At 37.3% G+C, this 20,094-nt stretch overlaps 2 protein-coding genes across 2 annotated transcripts in view; one reads left to right on the forward strand and one right to left on the reverse strand.

Moving 5' to 3' along the window:
• Window positions 1–20,094, reverse strand: part of dock1 (dedicator of cytokinesis 1) — a 238,154-nt gene that overhangs the window by 99,341 nt on the left and 118,719 nt on the right. The window lies entirely within an intron of this gene.
• LOC109070568 (inhibitory synaptic factor 2A-like) overlaps window positions 1–20,094 on the forward strand; it is a 43,212-nt gene that overhangs the window by 6,910 nt on the left and 16,208 nt on the right. Inside the window, exons 2-3 of the mRNA XM_042735996.1 lie at window positions 6,890–8,105; window positions 20,009–20,080. Coding sequence (XP_042591930.1) covers window positions 6,895–8,105; window positions 20,009–20,080 — 1,283 coding nt within the window. The 5' untranslated portion in view covers window positions 6,890–6,894. The remainder of the gene's footprint in view (window positions 1–6,889; window positions 8,106–20,008; window positions 20,081–20,094) is intronic.

Raw genomic sequence — 20,094 nt, forward strand, 5'->3', positions numbered from 1 at the left:
TATCATTAGTAAATGAACACAGCAATAGTCAGAAATGTCATAATGCTTCATCTTCAGAGCTTCAGTGAGGTGGCGTGGCATCACGACGACTGTAATGCTTGATGATTGTGGATTTAAAGGACTAACTAGCAGGGCAGATGTGATGACCTCTGAGCTGTTTCCGCAGTAAAGCCGGCGTTTAAAGAGTCCTCTCTCCACCTGAGCGTAACGCTTTACAGACCCGCTAAAGAGACGCATCTAATGGAAGGACAGTGAGCACACTAACTCTAGATGAAATGACAGGGACGCATCACTAAAATGTTCTAGCATCAGAGAGAGACAATTATTAGAAGCACAATCCTCTAATAGCAGTCGTTCAGATGGACGGCCTCATCTTATGGCATTAGAGAAACGATTAATGGACAAAGGATTTGACTCCATACACTGGCTTTAATGCAGCAGGGATCACACTCACAATATCCTCCATCCTTACCATCACAAACACAATGTTATACTTTGCATATCTGTAGTCCAGCGTGAACACAAATACATTCTAATACACAAAAATTATTTCATTTTCTTCATATTTAGTCATGCATTTTAGTCTATCTGTCTATTCATCGTTCTGTCCTTTTTACTGAATCAAAACATATAGATTAATTTAAAAAAAATATTTCAAAAAGACAAACTTTGCACTGTTTAAAATTCAAATGATGCAAACAATTTAAAAATGTTCAAAGCATGTTTTCCTTCCCTTTTCTTTTTTTAACTAAATGAACTTAACGACATTTGCTTATTTTCATTAAATGAACTAGCCATATCGACTGTAGATAATACAGTTACTTCTTCCTTAGAAATAATTAACACAAATATATTTACAAAAACATTATGATGCATTAAAAATGCCGCATGAGGCTTCTGAGTAATGAATAGAATCATCTGCTATTAAAACATCTCGGTATTAGCACAATACATACGAGTCACAAGAGAAGAAATTGATGGTATGGTTGAAATGATTGACACAAAAATCCTTTTCTGATGGAAAGCGCTGAAAATAGAGACTGTTTTAACTACATCCTGGTCATATTACACATGCATATGAACTCTTTTTCTGTGTCGAATGTGAACAGGCCTCATTCTGAGAAAGCACACTAATAATATCCTGCAGGGGAAATCACCAGGAGAAAACCCAGCACACAAACCAAATAAATAAATAACAGAAAGGCAGCAGCTAAAGCCGGATTAGGGTGAGCGCTCGGCCTCCACACGCTGTCTAGAAGTGCCACACTTTCATTTGTTCCTGCAGTGTTTTAGGACACCCTGTGCTCAAACAACACATGCTCCTGTCAGAAAATAAAAAAGAAATCAAGCAGGGAAGGGATTTCCTGTTTTGTTAATGCTCGCAGACGTAGGAGGATGAATATGAAATATGACCTGAGGTTCCTGTACAATGCTATTAGTCTTATATAATTAACCAATTTGATTTGATGTGTTATCAAACCCCAAAAGCACATTCTTTACATGCACATTACTAGATGGCCAGATTAAAACCCTCATCCTGACTGTGCTTGAGGAAAAGAGCCAGAACCCACTAAACGCTTCGGTCAGAAAGCACACACAAGCTGCAGGTCAACACTGGAGAAGCATATGAAGCTTCTGACCTCAGTCCTGAAAACTCAAAAGAAACAAAGCTCTTTTCCATAAATTTCTGACAAACAAAGCATCACAAAAGTAGTCCACAAGTCAAAACTCAAGACAACTTTGTGTGAAGAAAAGACCTAAATGTGGGTTGTTTTTCATTGAAAATATTCATCTTCAAACGAATGTTCAATGGCAACGAATGTGATGCACAACATTACTTTTAAGTGAAGTAATAATAATAATAATTTTATTAATTGAAAAAAACCTGAAGGTCGGTTTCACTAAATTTGTAATACCAATATAAAAATAACATTTTAAGATTGCTTTGATAAAGAAATGACCTAAATGTAAAAGTTCAATTAAAACAAAAAAAAAATCCATTAATTCAATTAAAATATTCCCCTTTGAATCGTGGTGCAACCACAATTCTATTTGTAAATATAAAAGTAATATTTTCAAAAAATAAAAATGAACAATAATGAAATAGAAAAAAGATGATCAAGGATTCATTAAATTTAATAACTAATATGGTGCAATCACACTAAAGTTATAATATAAATAATAGAAAATAAAAATAAATCAACATCTATCTAAAAACAAGTGCATCTTGGATAGTAGGAAGAGAAATAAATAAGTAATGGAGAGAGACGCTAAGGTGTCAGATGAAAGTTTACTGGTCAGTTCACTTGATTTTTGGGGGAAACTGAAGACAGGTTGTCCGTTCATCCATCCATGAGAGTGTGTTTGAACTCCTGCAGTTAGTGTTGGCATGAGAAAGCAGCAGTGTGAGGCAGATGAACTTGTCACCAGGAAAAATGAAGAGCTCGCTGTAGAACACAGAACTAGAGGTTCAGGCGACATCGATGAGTTACGATTCACCGTCTTACAACCAAAGCCTGCAGAGACTCGCGTGTGACTGAGCAGATGTGGCTCTTTAATTGAAGACACACAAACAGCAGCGACTCTCGTGCTTGGATACATGTCTGCAGGTCTGTACGATTCACGCGACACACAATGATCTACAATGATTACTATTCACAGCCTGCTGTGACTTCATTACATATGAACTTGAGGCTGAACTGTTCACACATCTCATGTGTGGCTGTCTGCATTATAAATGACACATAGATGCAGGATTTACTGTACAATGAGCCTTTACCAGAAGAATGGCAGTGCAGTTTACCCTGACAATATTATAGCTTTTCAAGTAAAAATAAAAGAAATTAATTAATTATTAAAAATATGAAAAAATAAATAAAATTAAGGCTGTATGAATTTGAATTCACTTTAATTTTACCTTTCAAATTGCTGTTTGTTCTAACTTCGGAATCATGCATAATAATCAAAATAATAATAATAATAATAATAATTTGTTGTTTTTGTTATTTTTTTGCGGTTGTTATTATTCAATATTTTAATAATTAAAATTAAATGATTATTTCCTTACTGTACATTCAGATTTAAACTGCAATCCTGTTTGCTACCTCAAATTGAAAATTCAAAACTGAATTTGAATTTAATTTAATTTGATAAAGCATTCTCAATTTAATTAAGGATGCTGCATAATAATAATAATAATAATAATACATAATTTTATTACAGTAATATATTTCCTTAAATTTAAATTGCTTTTCTGTTTGCTACCAAATTCAAATTCATTTACTTTAAAAATCGTTCTCAATTCAATACAGAATGGTACATAAAATAAAATAAAGTCCAATTAATAAAACTCTGAATGATGCACAACCCTGGTTGCTATGCAGTTGCTTTGTCGCTATACAGTTTTTCGTCCAAATCTTATGTTCAGTTGCTCTAGCCACGTGATTCGAGGTTCCACTCATATCTGTAACTCAAAGTATGAATAACATATCAAGCAGCACTAATGAAAGCAGTGTGCAAATAAAGCACTTTATTAAGTTTACCATCTTCCACCTTTCATTTCAGGGTCTTCAAAGATAAAGCTGATTTTCAAGAGCTCAGGTTGACAAAGTCCAGGAAGAGAAAACCACTCGGCTGTTGCTAAGATACCACAAAATCAAACACCAGGCAACTGTGAAAATATAATTTGATGAATTAATTCTTTAGAGTCTTATGTAAATAAAGTCATGCTTTGCTGTTTACATAATCCCAGGGCCGCTAATGCTTCTTTGGGGGACTCGAGCCGTTGGCAGTACCCTTTCTGATTAATTGAGTTGGAAATGCATTCGGGATGGGCTTTCCCTGACAACCGGGTTACACTAGTAATACATCACACTCAGAAGAGAGCAGGAACGAGGAGGAGGAGAGATGCCTACGATGTTTAGACGACTGCAGATTCGATTTAAAGTATTAATACAATCCCATGACTCCTAGCAGCCGTATCGATCTCGTTTGCGTGTTGTTCGGCCAGCATGTTTGGGTGCTGTATTGAAGGTTTGTAATGATGTCTGCAGCTCACATCGATCCCGAATGGGTTAGGAAGCCGGCTAGTCGCTTAGGGTCTGTCACCACCTGTTTATCTCGCTTTCCTCGAGGCCCTTAACAAATGATTTAGAGTAAGAGACATAATCCAATAGCGCAGAAAGCATTAGAGACGGTCAACATGACACTCCTGCAGAAAGTGCAGCTAAGTAACTCTGAGATCAACCTGCTTCTTAACCCACAAAGGAATCCACACTCCATTAGATTACATATTATTGGATTTTGAGAACATATGCTGCTCCTGTATGGATTGTTATTCCCTGCTGTCTACACATGTGCACGAGAAACCTGCTCCAGGCTCTTTTTGTGGTATTTGATAAGTCTTACACATAGGGTTGGTGACCTGACAAACCCCTTATACTATAATTATTAGTATTAAACTTTTGCAAAATATACCATTAACGCTACAAACCTGAATGATTCTTCAATTATGTAGTTGCATCTTCAATCCTGTTAACATGCACCTGCACAAATTTAGCAAATACATTCCTTATAAGCTTTCCATTGAAAAACAGCGATCTATCGTTGATGCGTTGATGCTATAGACCTTTATAATGATATATAGTTTGTAAAGATTAATTTTGTCCCATTTCATTTAATCTATTCGTAAACATTGACACGTGCAAACAAAGAGTGCTCAGTGTGCTGGCATCCAGGTGCGGGTTAACAGGTTAAAAAGAGGTGTGTTATTACTTTAAGAAATTGGACAAATAAGGCATGTTAATAAATCTCTTTGGCTTAGACTAATATTCAAAATTCTGGTAGGTAAGATTTAATTATTTTTTATTTTTTTGAAAGAAGTCTCCTGCTCACCGAGGCTGAATTTATTGGATCAAAAATACAGTAAAAACAGTACAATTGTGAAATATTATTGCAATTAAAAAAACTGTTTTCTAATTGAAAATGGTGTAAAACAATTTCAGAAATTGAATTTAAGAGCAAATAAAGAGCACTCTCAATTCAATTCAGAACAGTTCATAATAATAATAATAATGATAATAATTACAACCCATGATACGTTTTAAAATTTTTTAGGATTCATCCCATGCTTGCAAACCCGTGCCTCAGAACACGTGCAAATATTAAGCTCTCTCTGAAGTATTGTGTTTGAATGGACAAATTCACACAAAAATTAAGTGAAAATGCACATCTTGGTAAATAATCTATAGCAGGCATAGCCGGCTGAACGTACTGTATCAGTGCACTGGATCAGTGCATTCTCTTAAAGTGACAGCAAATTTCTTTATTAATCATACAGCAACAACAAGGAAATCACTCACTGCACTTGACTGAATAGCTTTTGTAACCTTGATAAAGATTAATCCTTAATTCATACAGTAAAATATGCAATGCTATTTTACATTTGATTACTTTATTCAATTTTGCACCTAAAAACTTAATGTTAGACCTACCTTAAAAAAACCTGAAAATCACAGTTTATTTTATTTGTATCTTTACTTTATTGTATTTATCTGTGCTGCTTGTAGATAGATAGATTCATCTTATTTTCTTTATTTTTATATGACAGTATAGTTTTATATCACATAGCACATACCGAACCATACCAAAACCGTGACTATAAAACCGTGATACAAACCAAACCGCGAGTAAATTGAACCATCCCACCCCGAATATACAAATCTAATTGGCTGAGAGCCTTTTCCAGGTATGTGATATTCTAGTGATAAAAGCAAACCAACCGTTTCACCGTTTGTATCACTGCAGTCGCAGTATTTCTCACAGCCAGTGTCAGTATTATTACAAATAATACTGTTTTTGTGTCACAGAATGTAGTTTTAAGAGTTTTTTAAGCAAGAATGTAGTTGTTTAGACTTCAAATATTTGGTTGATTTATAAAAATAACATCTAATTGAATATTTGCTTTGACACTTTTCAGAGATGTGAGCTTCAGGGCATCAGTGGTCATTCAGCGCTGAGAGCACCCTTACCTCGGCCAGATCTTCTGGAATTTGCCACTGATGTCTCTATAGCGGTTAAACATGGGATAGAATTAGTTTTGGGTAAATCTAACAGGCAGTCTTTGGTCTCACTGAGTAAATTAGAAAAATAAAGTATGTAGATATAGGTAGGTAGAAAGGTAGGACAGAGAGACAGACAGAGAGAGAGATAGACAGAGAGAGAAAGATAGAGATAGAGATAGAGATGGATAGAGAGAGAGAGAGAGAGAGAGAGAGAGAGAGAGAGAGAGAGAGAGAGAGATACATGCATACATACAGCCTCAAACACTCTCCCATATTTCCAGAAAAGAATGCACATATCGAGGCACTAAAAAAGGCAGTTTGACACACAGGCCACGGAGGGAAGCTGGGAGTGTTTGTCAGGGTGATGATGCTGAATCACAGGGCAGGCAGTGTCTCTCTTTCTATTAGTTAGCTGAGGGATGGTGAACTCCAGGGAGGTAGACAGATGACACGCTTTCACTTCTATCATTCTCCCTGTATGCGGTCGCTCCAGGAACACACGAGATTAAGAGATGCAATTAACTGTCAAAGACAAACAAGTCACGGGCTAAGACAACACTCATGAGATTGTTCCATAAATTTCACTGCAAACAAGCCGAGCAAGTTAGCGAATGAAAGGATGCTAATTCGCTATATGAAATGTTCATAGAGTCTGGGGATGAAGGATGTTGCAGCTGTGCCCTTTTCTGGTTCCATGACTGATTATTTTCACATTTGTGTCAGATCATTTAAGCACAGAAATCTAATCTACTAACACAATTACATGCATGATACAGTTGCTAAAGGCAAGTGCACCATTTTTCTAACTAATAATATTGTGTTTTCAGGAACCATGGTGAGCAAGGACGCTGGTAAATGCATGCTCACCAACTCTGAGTCGGACTCTGAGGCAACGGCGGCCTCCATGGCCCTGGAGGTCAAAGGATCGTCGGACGAAAGCCGGCATGTGCGCAAACGCAACAAAGCCCTTCAGGTGCGCTTCAAGGACATCTGCGAGGCACAAAATGAACAGGCTGCTGCGGCCCGAGGGGGGAAGCCGGTCTACAAAGTGGCGTACCGCAAGTACATGACCGTCCCAGCTCGCAGATCAATCCCCAATGTCACCAAAAGCACCGGAGTGCAAACATCACCCGACCTTAGGAAGCGTTACCAGACTTTTCCATTTGACCGGAAGAAAGGACATACGGTCAAGCATGCCGCTGTGGTGGAGAGCTGTAAGGATCAGGACGATGGGTTTGTTATTGATGTAAAGAGGGCGAAAGCTACCGAGGCAGGTAGGGAGTGTGTACCCTCTCAAAATGTGAGGAAAACAAGAGCATTAATGCACACCAGCAAGTGTGTCGCAACTATAGAGCAACACCCACAAGCCAGGGACTGTCTGGAGACAACAGACGGACCGTGTTCGGACGCTCTGGTTCTCCCCTGTCCGACAGATGGGTCCGCAGTAGGAACAGACAGCTCAGACTATCAGATCTGTAGCGTCAGAAGTAAACACAGTAAGGGCTTCCAGAGAGACTCTGGAACTCTTGATCGCTCAGGCAAGCTGCAGTTGCTGAACTCTGGGGAGAGCAGTGGAAATATTCTAGAGGACTCCTCCTCCAAAGTGATGGGACCTATCGCGTGGAACTCTCTCACGCAGGTGGAGTGCCTGGAGAGTCCGTCTGAGCGGAGCAAACGCAAGAATGCGCTGCAGCTCAATGGCCTGCAGTCTCAGACGCTGCCGCGGACCAGTTGCACAACGCAGGTCCAGTGCCACGTGGGCACGCTGTCTGCTCGACCACTGCGGGCCATGGAGGCGCCGGTGACTCCGGTCTCCTCGACAGCCGTTCCCATGCCCGCGCCTCCATGCAGGGGCAGCATGGGAACAGGAACTCTACAGACGGATAATGAGGTTTGCAAGCAGATAGTGCCTGTCAATCAGGATGGTGATGTTAAAGCGCAGCTCCAGGCCATGGAAAACATGATCAGCTCCAGCCAGGAAACCATCAAAGTGCTGCTGGGTGTCATTCAGGAGCTGGAAAAAGGAGAAGCTCATAGAGAAGGGTAAGACGATGTACATTTACCAGCATGCAAAGAGTAAAATTAAATCCTGTGCCAAAGAACCGCATCAAGCAGAATTGCAATTTCCCACAGGTTTCCCAAAACATGTGCAATGTGTTGAAGCACAATGGATTACTTTGGTTGTTTCTATATGCATGGCATACAAGACTAATCCAAGACAGAAAACATTACGTCAGTTCCACGTATCCTTTGGTTCTCAAACTGCTATAGTAGGTCTAACTAGGAAGGATGAGTACAGCTTTGGTTGGTTAGCAAGACTTCAAGGGAAGCACTCTATTTCTAGGGCCCTATGATTTCCGCGATGCAGAAAACGTGGATGGAATCGCGGAACTCAGTCATAAAAACAGAATTTACAGTTTACGCGGATTGTCAAGGAATTTGTCAAATTTTGAATGAATCAAAAGTAGGTCATTACACAATCAAATCGCGATGGACTAGTATCTGTAAATATTAAGCCGGAAAAGTCAATTTAAATATGAATCCTGCATGTTCTGCGTGTCTCTGTTAATGAATGGCCCAGAAGCACGGCTTCGTTTATACTGAACCGCGTGTGACGCTTGCGGTGATTTCAGCACCTGCCGTCTATCTAAATGAGGACATAAACACATGAAGAACATCTCCAGAACTGCTCTGAGAGTCACTTCATGAGCATTTGACCGTTTGATTTGAGTAAAACTAGCTTCATATCACATACACAGAACTATAAAGGTATTCACGGCAACCCGTCAAAATAAAAGTCCGGCTTAACCCGTTTAATCCCACCAGTCACAATAGTGACCGTAAAAAAGGTTTTCATTTATAAAGCTCTAAAAACCTTACTGACCGATGTTTTAGTGTACTTCCTGCAAATATGGAAAAAATAAAGGGTCTCAATTAAATAAGTGCAGTTTTACATGATTAGTGCAAATTGTCACATGACCAGAGCAGCCTGCATAATAGTAACCCTAGAATGTGATCAAACAGTTTAAAATAGCTGGGCTAAAATATCTAACCTTATTTATGACTGCAGAAATATGTTATTTAAGTACACACATTATCCCACTGGTCACAATTGTGACCGAACATAAAACACAATTTTTTACACACTTTTCCCCCCAAAAATAAAAAAATAATTATTATTTCAAAGGGTTACTAATGACACATAATTTGGATATTTTCATGTCTGGGAAAATTTTGGGATTAAACGAGTTAATTTAAAGACAAGTATTTGCCAGAAATGTACTGTATTACTATTGTTCAGCAGAATGTACATAGCCTACTACTACTACTAAAAAGAAACAAACATTATTTTTAAGGAATAATCACACAACATTTCTACCATGTTTTAATTTTAATAGTAAATCCCCTTTGTTTACCTAAAAATAAAGTTTGCTTAATTTTCAATAAAATCAAGATAAATTAAATTAAAGTTTTTTGCCTTCATTTGATAACCAAAATGTAAATACACAACAGAATTTCTGAAAAAAAAAAAAAAAAATTAATTTGATTGCTATTTTAATTTAAAATTGATTAAATAAGGTTGTTTTTATGTTTTTTTTTAGTTTTGTTTTTTTAAATAGATTATTTTGTTTTTATGTATTTTATTGTTATGAAAAAATAAAACATTTTATAGGGCCCTAAACATGCAATATTTGTTAAACTTTTAATAAATTGATGTGAAAATGTATAAGTTTCATGATTTTTAATTAATTAGACATGCTTTTTGATTAATAAAATTTAATTTAACCATTAAAAAGGAGTAGAGAAAAATAAAAACGGGAAAAAACTGAATTTGGGAAAAAATAAAACTGATTTCATAGGGCCCTATTTTGAGCCACAATGCACATTGTTCAGAAAGTTGAGCTAAAGGAGGATTACCTTGGATAACTCAATGCATTTATGACATAGAATATATTACTTCATTCCCATGTATTGCTTGGTTCTCAAACTGCTATAGTAGGTCCAATTTGGATGGATGAGTGCATATTTGGTTGATTAGCAAGACTATATGGGCAGCACTTTTTGCAGCACAGAATCGCGCCAAGCAGAACTGCATTTCCACGCAGGTTTCTCCAAACATTCACAACAAATGCCAACCGCAATGTGTTGAATGTGCCAGTGAACCACAATACACATTTTTTGGAAAGATGACCTAAAGATGGTTTATTTTGGTTTTATCCGTGCGTTTGTGCATTGGACACAAGAAATGTTTTCAACACAGAAAACAATACTTCAGGTAGGCCTAATTTGGATAGATGAGTATAGCTTTGGTTGGTTAGTAACTTTAAGTGTAGCACTCTGTTTCAAAATATGAAATTCTGTGACAAAGTAATTGAAAAATCCACAATGCACTAGGGATGCACCGATCATGATTTTTCATGGCCGATTCCGATACCGATTTTTTTCAAGCAAACTGGCCGATTCCGATACCGATTTCCGATTTTTTTTTTTTCTTTAAGCAACAAACAAGAAAGAAGGAAAATATACATAAACAAGATGTTTATTTGATATTTAATAGGCCAAACTGGCTTTTGGCTATTGAAAACAATAACCGTAACCATCTGAAATTAACGGCAGTAACTGCACAGTAAGTAGCCTACATTCAATACAAACATAGATGGTACAGACATCAGCATTTAGCTTTTGTTTTTGAATTGGGTTGAACCTACATAGAACTGGCCTTAAATGAAAAGATTAACTGTAACTAGGGCTGGGCGATATATCTAACGATATAATCATGCGCATCTAGTCAGTAAAGCCGGTTCCCTGATTAGCGCTAAATCGCCATCACCTGCTTTCAAATGGAGCGGCATTTAATAGACAGAGCCGTAGTTCACTGACAAGCTACGCAATATCGCGTTGATTATCGAAGGCGATACATCTGCGATAATGAACCCGATATTGCGTAGCTTGTCAGTTGTCAGCCATTTGAAAGCAGGTGATGGCGATTTAGCGCTAATCAGGGAACCAGATTTACTGACTAGATGCGCATGATCATATCGTTAGATATATCGCCCAGCCCTAACTGTAACCATGTGAAATTAAAGGCAATAACTGCATAGTTCTACAGTCCAAACAACACAATCAACACACATTCAAAAAGATGTTTCTTAATCAGCATTCAGTATTTGTTTTAGTTTTTAAATTTGGTTTTAAATAAAAAAAAGGTCTTTACCAGTGAGACTAAATAAAAGTATGGTATATAAATAAATTATTCCAAAATGTTAAAATCATGTTGGTGCGAATAAAACAAAGATGCAAAGTGTTTTCATTCGTCCAAAAAAAAAAAAAAAAATAGGGTAATGATTCACATCTGTATTTTTTTTACTTGAGCCAATGAAAAATAAATAACTATTGGCTTAAGTTAAAAAAAATATAGAATCATTACCCTACAAAATTTTAATTGGATGAATGAAACACTTTTTTTCAGTGTGCTACAGCAGGTGATTTTTAAATCAAATTAAGTCAATGTAATTTTACGGTTAAATAAAAATAATCATCCTATGCAGAACTAACGTTTACTTCTGGCTTTTCAAACGTGTATGCAAGTACTAACGCATCTAAACGCATTTCAGTTTTTTCACAGTTTAGTCCGTTTTTGTTTCTCATCCAACACGTGAGAAGTTGAGCTGAACATCCCTTCACTATCTCCACTTGTGTAGGGTGCGGACAGGTACAGTACGCTCGCGCAGCTTCAGTGAGCGCAGGAAAGGGGCTCTTATTTGTGCGCAAGTACACCAGCGGCTGTTCACTTCCTGCTATCTGTGCCTCAGACATGTAAGTCTGCACTTCCAGTGCTGAACAACTGCCCGTGTCCTGCGCACAGATTTCGAAATACTTCCACACAAATGACATGATAGCGAATGATTACAATGTAGTCTGTGCACGCGGACGCACTTCTGGAAAAATCGGCCGAAAAAAGACCAAAAACCGGCCGATTGCGTATTTTAAGCAAAAACCGTCCGGTTCCGATTTATGGCCGGTCAACCGGTGCATCCCTACAATGCACACCAACTACAATGTGAACCACAATGCACATTGTTCAATAAGTTGACTTAAAGATGGATTACTTTGTTAGTTTCCAATGCATTTTTGCATGAGATACAAGAAACTACTCTGACAACAAAAAAATTACATCAGTTTTAGAGCCATTGTTTGGTTCTATAGCTATAGTAGGTCTAATTAGGATGGATACGACTTTAAGGGTAACACTTTTTTATATAAAAATAAAACTGTGCCAACAGAACTGCACTAAGCAGATTTGCATTTCCTTACAGGTTTCCCTAAACATCTACAACTCATGCCAACTACAATGTGTTGAAAGCTCCAACAAACCAATGTACTCTGTTGATTTTGATTGATTACATTGGTTGTCTCTATGGTTTTCTAAACATTAAATCACCCCCAATAATTGTTTGGTTCTCAAACTGACTGCTATAGCAGGTCTAATTAGGATGGATAAGTGCATCTTTGCTCGGTTAGCAAGACTTTTGGGGCAGCGCTCTTTTTCATATTGACTTTTATCACCTTGCATTCAACCTGGGAAATTTGCTAGAGGCCTTCTAAATACTACTTATTTAAGGATGCCAAAAGCCTTCTACTTTCGAGAGCGCCTATTTAATCTAACAATTGAATGCGTTCCAAATCGGGGCAGAGGCATTAAGCAATGACAAACCTTTTTTAAGAGAGTAGAAAAGACAATAAAATGTACCTCACAAAGAAGAAGATTACACAGTATATTTAGATGAAATGAACAAGTCCAAACGAGAAATATCACAGACACTAACTAGTAAGCTACACAAGCAGGATATTTACATGCATAACAGCTGAATATTTACAGTCAGAGCCAATCAATGATAAACCAGCTCATTCTCACAGCAGGATATTATGTAAATCAGCCTAAACTATCGCTTTAAAATATTCCAATGCCACATTTAGCTTTATCCCACCCAGCTAAGCATAACATACTGATTAGTTCAGCATTTACACACAAAACTGTACAATATTGAGTAAGCCCCTTATGAGATCAGTTTGCATGCAATTTAGAGAGAAACAGGACTAAATTTAATGTTTGAGACTGGTTAGGTCAAGGGAAATGAAAAATTTGAGTTTGCACAGGAAACAGACTTATTTTCCTGCATATTCACACACACACATACACACACATTTCCCTAAAGATGCTTTGGGATGCAAGCACTAGAACCCCACCAGGATAGTGATTAAAAACGGCATTAATTACCTGCAAGTCTACATGCCTATTTTATATACTTGAAGCACAATTAAGGTCACAGCAAGAGGGTTTCATAAACAACTGATCCAGAGGATGATCAGGAGACTAGACAACATCATCATGAGGATGATTAGAGATCCGCTCAAGCACAAACTCCGAGAATCATGGGACAATGGACCGCTGACTGATCAAAACAACATATTTTGCATAATAAACACATTATCCGGTGCATTATTAATCTAAGACAGAGTATTAGCACTTATATAAAGTCTAATTGCATGCTTTACACACAAAAAAACATTTGACACAAAAACGACTTTGATTTTAGAGAAGGAATTTTCTAACATTACCCGAGCAAACACCCCAGAGGTTTCTTATGAATAATGCTTTTCCAGATATTACACTTCAAGGAATATTTTAATGTATTCTCAAGGCAATGCAATGAGTTTTCAATTCCCCAGCTCAGGTCTAAAAAGGGCATTTTTCTGCATTCAATGCAGAAACAGTTAATGCTTGTGTGGTTATGTAACAGTCTCATTCCACACACTCAGAAATGTCATTCGTGTAACAAAAGGTGAGTGTGTTCATAATCACATCTGTAACATTACAGCAGGCATAATATAGTACTTTTCAACGTGTTCAAAAGCGTGCTGCAGACAAAGACGTATGCAAAGAGGCGTTTGACCTAAAACATGCTACAGGATCAAAAGGAATGCTAGCGGTTGTGTAGCTAAACTACGAATTACAGTAAAAAGCACACACACACACACATATATATACACATGTATATATACACACATACACACACACACACATATACATACACACTTATATATAAACACACACATATAATATGCTTACAAAAATACATAAAATATCTACTGTGTTGCAGCAATATCTCTGCTGCTCGACATTTCTATATACCCTCATAACCAGCCCTTGCTAAAACATAAGGCAAAAATAATTACTTTATTTTTATTATAAATTAATAATTACCAGAACTCATCCATACTGAAAATTAGTTAGACACTTTATATATGTCACACAAAGCTTTGAAAATAATTAATTCTGAAAGTAACTGATTCTCTGTGCATCTACTTAAATGATAATCAATGCAGTCTGCACAAATAATATGCAGCCCAATAACAGAGTGTCCTTTGTGGGAGAATTCAACTTGTGTCCTAAAGGTCTTCTCTCTCTCTTTCGGGATACAACATAATTGACTTCCTTTTTACATTTCAACACATTACCCCCTGCGCTGTGCCAGCTGCTACAGAGGGATCAGTCTGATCACCGCCGGCAGCCAGAGCCTTGTGACAAACATTATTTTGCCTTCCTCCTGCCCTCCTGTCCAACCTCAGGCTCCCAGCAACAGCGTTATATATCACTGTCCCCATTAGGCACGGAAACTAGCCTCAGATAAACCCCACGCATCAGCAAACAGCACTTCACATGCTCTCATTAGAGCCAAAATGGCCATCGGTGTCCCGCTCTTTTACACGATGACCCCGCAGTTTGACCTATGAAGGAGGCCGGTGCAGGTAATGGTCGAGTGGGCTGCTCTCTGACAGTGACTGCTAAAAAAATCAGCTCTGGACCTCCAGCTCTGGACTGAGTCACAGAGGAACGGGGCGTTTCACATTGAACTGTTCGCCATTCAGTCCGGCTGAAGTCACAGTGCATTTTCTACCCAACAACCACAGCTTAGGCCTGGTTCACACGGGACGATTTTAAAATTGTCGGCCGATTTTCAAACCTGAGAGACCCCACACACGGCGATAAAAAATTCACGGGTCTAACAATTTTGGTCGTACAGTGTGTGGTGTGGCAGGCCACACGGCAAAATCAACACATCACACACGAACCGGCGATTGACTCCCGAGCATTCCCCATGTCAGACGGGAAATCTCGCAAAATCCCTCGAGATCAAACGTGACTTCAGAGTAAACAATCATGGCGGACGAATGTTGCTGATCTGTAGACACTGGATAAGTTTAGTTCATTCATTCCTGGTTTTCCACGCGCTGTTTGATCCGTTAATAACAGAGAAATGTGAATGTTTCTCTCTAGATCTCGCAGCGATGTTATTACTTCTGTGGCGAATTCAAATGCTTTCTTTACTGGATCTCATTAGCGCTGTGTAGTAACAGCGTCGCATGATCACGATCGGTTCGCGCTGCACTGGTCCAAAACTGATAAACAGTCCGTCAACCACACACAATAAGTATCGTTACCGGACTTTCTGGTGGCGCCATGCCGCCGGCTGTTTTGATTTTGTTTCCCGGTACTTCATCACCGCCTCGTCACCTCGCTTTCTGATTGGCTACACGCCACAGTCCACAGGCTGCGTGATCGTTTGTCCTCGGGGGACACCCATACACGAGGAAAATCGGGCCAAATAAATCCAACATGTTGGATATCCCCGATTTGAGATCGGAGCGGTCCCGACGTCCTTCCGAGCAGAGGAGAGCAGTCTTAACACACCACACACGGCAGGAATATTTGATCAGATTATTTTACGATAATCGGAGCATCCTAAAATTGTCGGAAGGGGTGAATCGGGGCTAAAATCGGCCTAATTATCCTGCCGTGTGAACCAGCCTTTAGTCTGACTGGAAAAAGGCGATCGGCATAGAAATGCAAACTTCAGTATGGATCACAATGGACATGAAATAAGTCTGGCCTAATACACATTTTTTTGTTTGGTTGTTTGTCTAATAACTAAAATGCAGAACTACTGTAGTTTTCTTTATGCTTGTTACATTTTTGCATTTTTACATATAAACCACTCAATACATTCTCTTTCATTTGCTCTTTCCTTCTTTCTTTCTTTTCAAACAATACCATACAGATTTTTTTTTTCTTTTCTGATAAATAACATGCAGATCCAGTTTATTTTTTGTTCCATTTTTTGCAATTTGACATTAATATTTCTGGATTTCTTCGTTAACCTGAACCAGCTAGATTAGAGTAGTATTGTACTAAATAATAATGAAAGTCCAAATTATATATGCAAGCACATTAAAATAAAACACACAAGTAAAAATGTGAGACAAACACATGCAAGTTCAAACTACATTATAAAAACAAACTTTCCAGACTTGATGGTTGCAGGAAAAACTCTGGGAAAATGGTTTGTTCATGCATTTTTTTCTATATTATTTCATTAAGCTATATATCACACATAGTACATTTAAAAATAAATTTACCATTTTATATATTTAAATCATATTTAACACTTAAACATTTATAAATTTCAAGAATTAATTGAAATTCTTCAATTATGAAATTATTACTCCATGGATTGTCAAAAATAAGCATTACCGCACGTCTTTTAATAAATAAAGTGGTAAACATCAGTTTACTGATTTTAATAATAATCAATGAATATTCAATTATATAATGCACATAAAAAAAAACTGTGCAAAATATTGGACAAAAGTAAAGCCAAATTAAACAAATGTTAAAAAAAAAAAAAAAAAAAAAAAATTTAAAAAAAAAAAAAAAAAAAAAACTCTGGAATATTTTGGATTAAACATCCACAAGCAAAAGTTTAACTACCAAAACTTACTTATAACTTCAACAAAAGAAACACACACACATTGACATTATGAATTGAAATGATTTTCTGTGTTAATCGACAGGATGCCAGAGATGCTGTCAATACAGCTTAACTTGTATTTATCCCATAATACTCCAGCAATGAGAGACGGACAGAGTCGAGCTGGAGATAAGGATCGACAGGACAAGAGACAGACAGATATGAACACGCCTCATCAGAGCTATTGATCACTCCGTCGAGTTCCTGTTAGTCTGACATTGGCCCTCCATCGTGGGGTCGCTTTCTTCCTGACAGCAAAGCTATCGTTGTGAAGATAGGCGGTAATTACTAATGGCAGCCAACAGTAAACGTAAAGCTTCACAAATTTTCGGACCCCACGTCTCCAAATATCACCACCGGCAGTGAAAAACTTGTTGACAAAAGGAGATTTATGCTATTTACTTTAACAGAAATATTCAGCTCAGAGTCTATAGCACAATCCTCCTGGAGGCAAACTCAGAGCGAACAAACACAAACACGTACCAGAGACTAGGAATCAGATGTAAACACTGACTACTGTACACCGAGAGCTTGAGTCGCTTCAGAGCCAAAGATCACCAATATACATCAAAAACTGCAAACATTAGAGAGCTCTTGCTACACAGTCCTACTGTATGAACTAACATTTAACTCTGATGAACCTTCAATACGCAAAACTTTTTCAAAGACGATAACTGTGAAGTAAATGCTCAGTCTTAAGAAATTTATTCTTGAATTCAGCAAGGATGCATTATATTGACCGAAAAGTGACAGTAAGGACATTTATTATATTACAAAAGGTTTCCATTTCAAATAGATTCTGGTACTGTAATTCGACTCTGCTGTTTATTTAAAAAAAAACAAGTTTTCACAAAAATATTGAGCTGCACAACTGTTTTCAACATTGATAATAATACAAAAAAAATGTTATTTGAGCAGCAAATGAGCATAATAGAATGATTTCTTAAGGATCATGTGACACTAAAGACTGGAGTAATGATGCTGAAAATTCAGCTGCGCATCACAGAAATAAATTATATTAAAATTTTACTGTTTTTAATCATATAAATGCAGCATTGGTGCTCAAAAGAGACTTATTTCTAAAACGTTTTTTAATGGTAGAGTACATTCATTTTACAGATGCTTTTATCCAAATGAGGAATACAACACAATTCATCCAAAGCAATAAGTAAATTAAAATTTGTGCTGTATGTGTTTTTGCATGCAATCACTTCATGACATCACTTTCAAATTACACTGCAAACTCACATGCACATCTTAGAGCTAAATACACATGATTTTACCATGATGCTGGAGATTCAGCAGAATACCACTGGTCAATGAGCTTGAGCTGATCGGCAAGCCTCAAACTGTCACTGTGCTAACCTCCAGTGAGTGACAGTTAAGTGACTATAATGAGATGCATTCTAGTATTATGTATAATTTATTCAGCATTTGAATTAACAGTTTTGTTTTTCATGCTGTTAAGAGCGCCGACGTGAAGCTGATTGCTGATGTACAAAACAGCAATGAAGTAATTCAGGAACACAGCTCTGCGCTTCAACAAACATTACACACACATCCGGCCTGATTATAATTCTCTTTGAATCAAATATTTACATACAAAGTTCTACAGCTGAAAAAAAACTCTGATAGAAGTGAAAGGCAAAAACTAGAGAAGATCTGACGAATGAAGAATCAAGTTCTGGTTTAGTTAATGAACTTCCCATTTCCCCCTGAGCTCAGTCTATTTTAGGTGAGGATGAACTCCAGCAGAAATGATATCGCACCTCTCTGGTCGAATACATGGGATTTTGGGTCTAAACTCAGATCATATTTCATGTTCACTGCAGGCTGGAGGCTCTTGTGAACATACTAACTACATGCACAATGGACAGTTGCATTCTTCTCTTGTTGGGCAACGACAAATCATGCTCCTGTGGACTCTTTACAGGGTTAAAGGTCACAAGGAGACAGCATTTTAAAAGCATGCCTATAATGAAGGCTATTAATAGGTAGCCAAATTCTACACCTTAACCATATGCGTAAAAATAAGCCACAATGCACTATATTAATATGAAGGAATTTACTGGTGTTTTACCTGCATTTTGAAACATTCTCTGCATTGAGTTTTAGGGTTAATTGAAATTAATTAATAATGTCCTGAATGAAAATTACATTGTTTGGTAGAATGAATGAAAATTTAATAAAAAAAAAAAAAAAAAAAAAAATATATATATATATATATATATATATATATATATAAAATAAAATAAGTACTTAAAATAATTTATTTGGATTTAAACTGTAGAAAAAAAAAATTACAATGAATAAATAAATAAACAAGCCAAAATTGCAATAAAGCATATTAGCATATTAACGATCAAAAACATTTTAAAATTTGAAGGAATTTTCCATATTGATTTTTCACTGGTGTTTTACCTGTATTTTGAATCATTTACTGCATTTTGTTTTAGGGTTAACGAAATGTCTGTAAAATTAATGAATAATGTCCTTGCTGAAAATCACCAGTAAATCTCTCTTTTTAAATTTAACAATAATAATAATAATAATAATAATAATAATAATAATAATAATAATAATAATAATAATAATAATTCATAAAATCTGTGATCAGTTTGATATGATTTAATTTGATATAAAAAAGCCAAATGTAAACGTATTCAACATTTGTGATTGCTGTGCGTTTGAGCAGAGTATTACATAATTCGCTGGCATGAACTACTGGAAATCACTGCAAAATTCAGTCTCTTATGTGGTTTCATTTCAGTCAGGATGCTACCTTAAAAGACAGCTGCCTATGTAGACAGCAAACCGCACAGAAAGAGAGCTATGTGCCACATGCATCAGCACATTTTAGCTCCCGTTAGCAAACAAAAGCCCAGTCAAAAGCAGCTCGCCTTGACATTTCTGCAGCATCGCCGTGACCTGAAGGCTGTTCTGTCCTGCGCTCTGTGAGCCGGCGTCCCGCGTGTCCTCTGCAGAACGCCGGTGTGAGGAATGCTAACACAGCTGATAATGAGGAAGGACCGGGTGAACGGGGAATGACTCGTCTCTCTCTTTATCTCCACACAGGCTCTCCTATCGGACCGGACAGGACACGGCCAACTGCGACACGTGTCGGAACAGCGCATGCATTATTTACAGGTTGGTTGCTGTAT

This window comes from Cyprinus carpio, chromosome B12, assembly GCF_018340385.1.
Source record: "Cyprinus carpio isolate SPL01 chromosome B12, ASM1834038v1, whole genome shotgun sequence".
NCBI classification, from domain to species: Eukaryota; Metazoa; Chordata; class Actinopteri; order Cypriniformes; family Cyprinidae; genus Cyprinus; species Cyprinus carpio.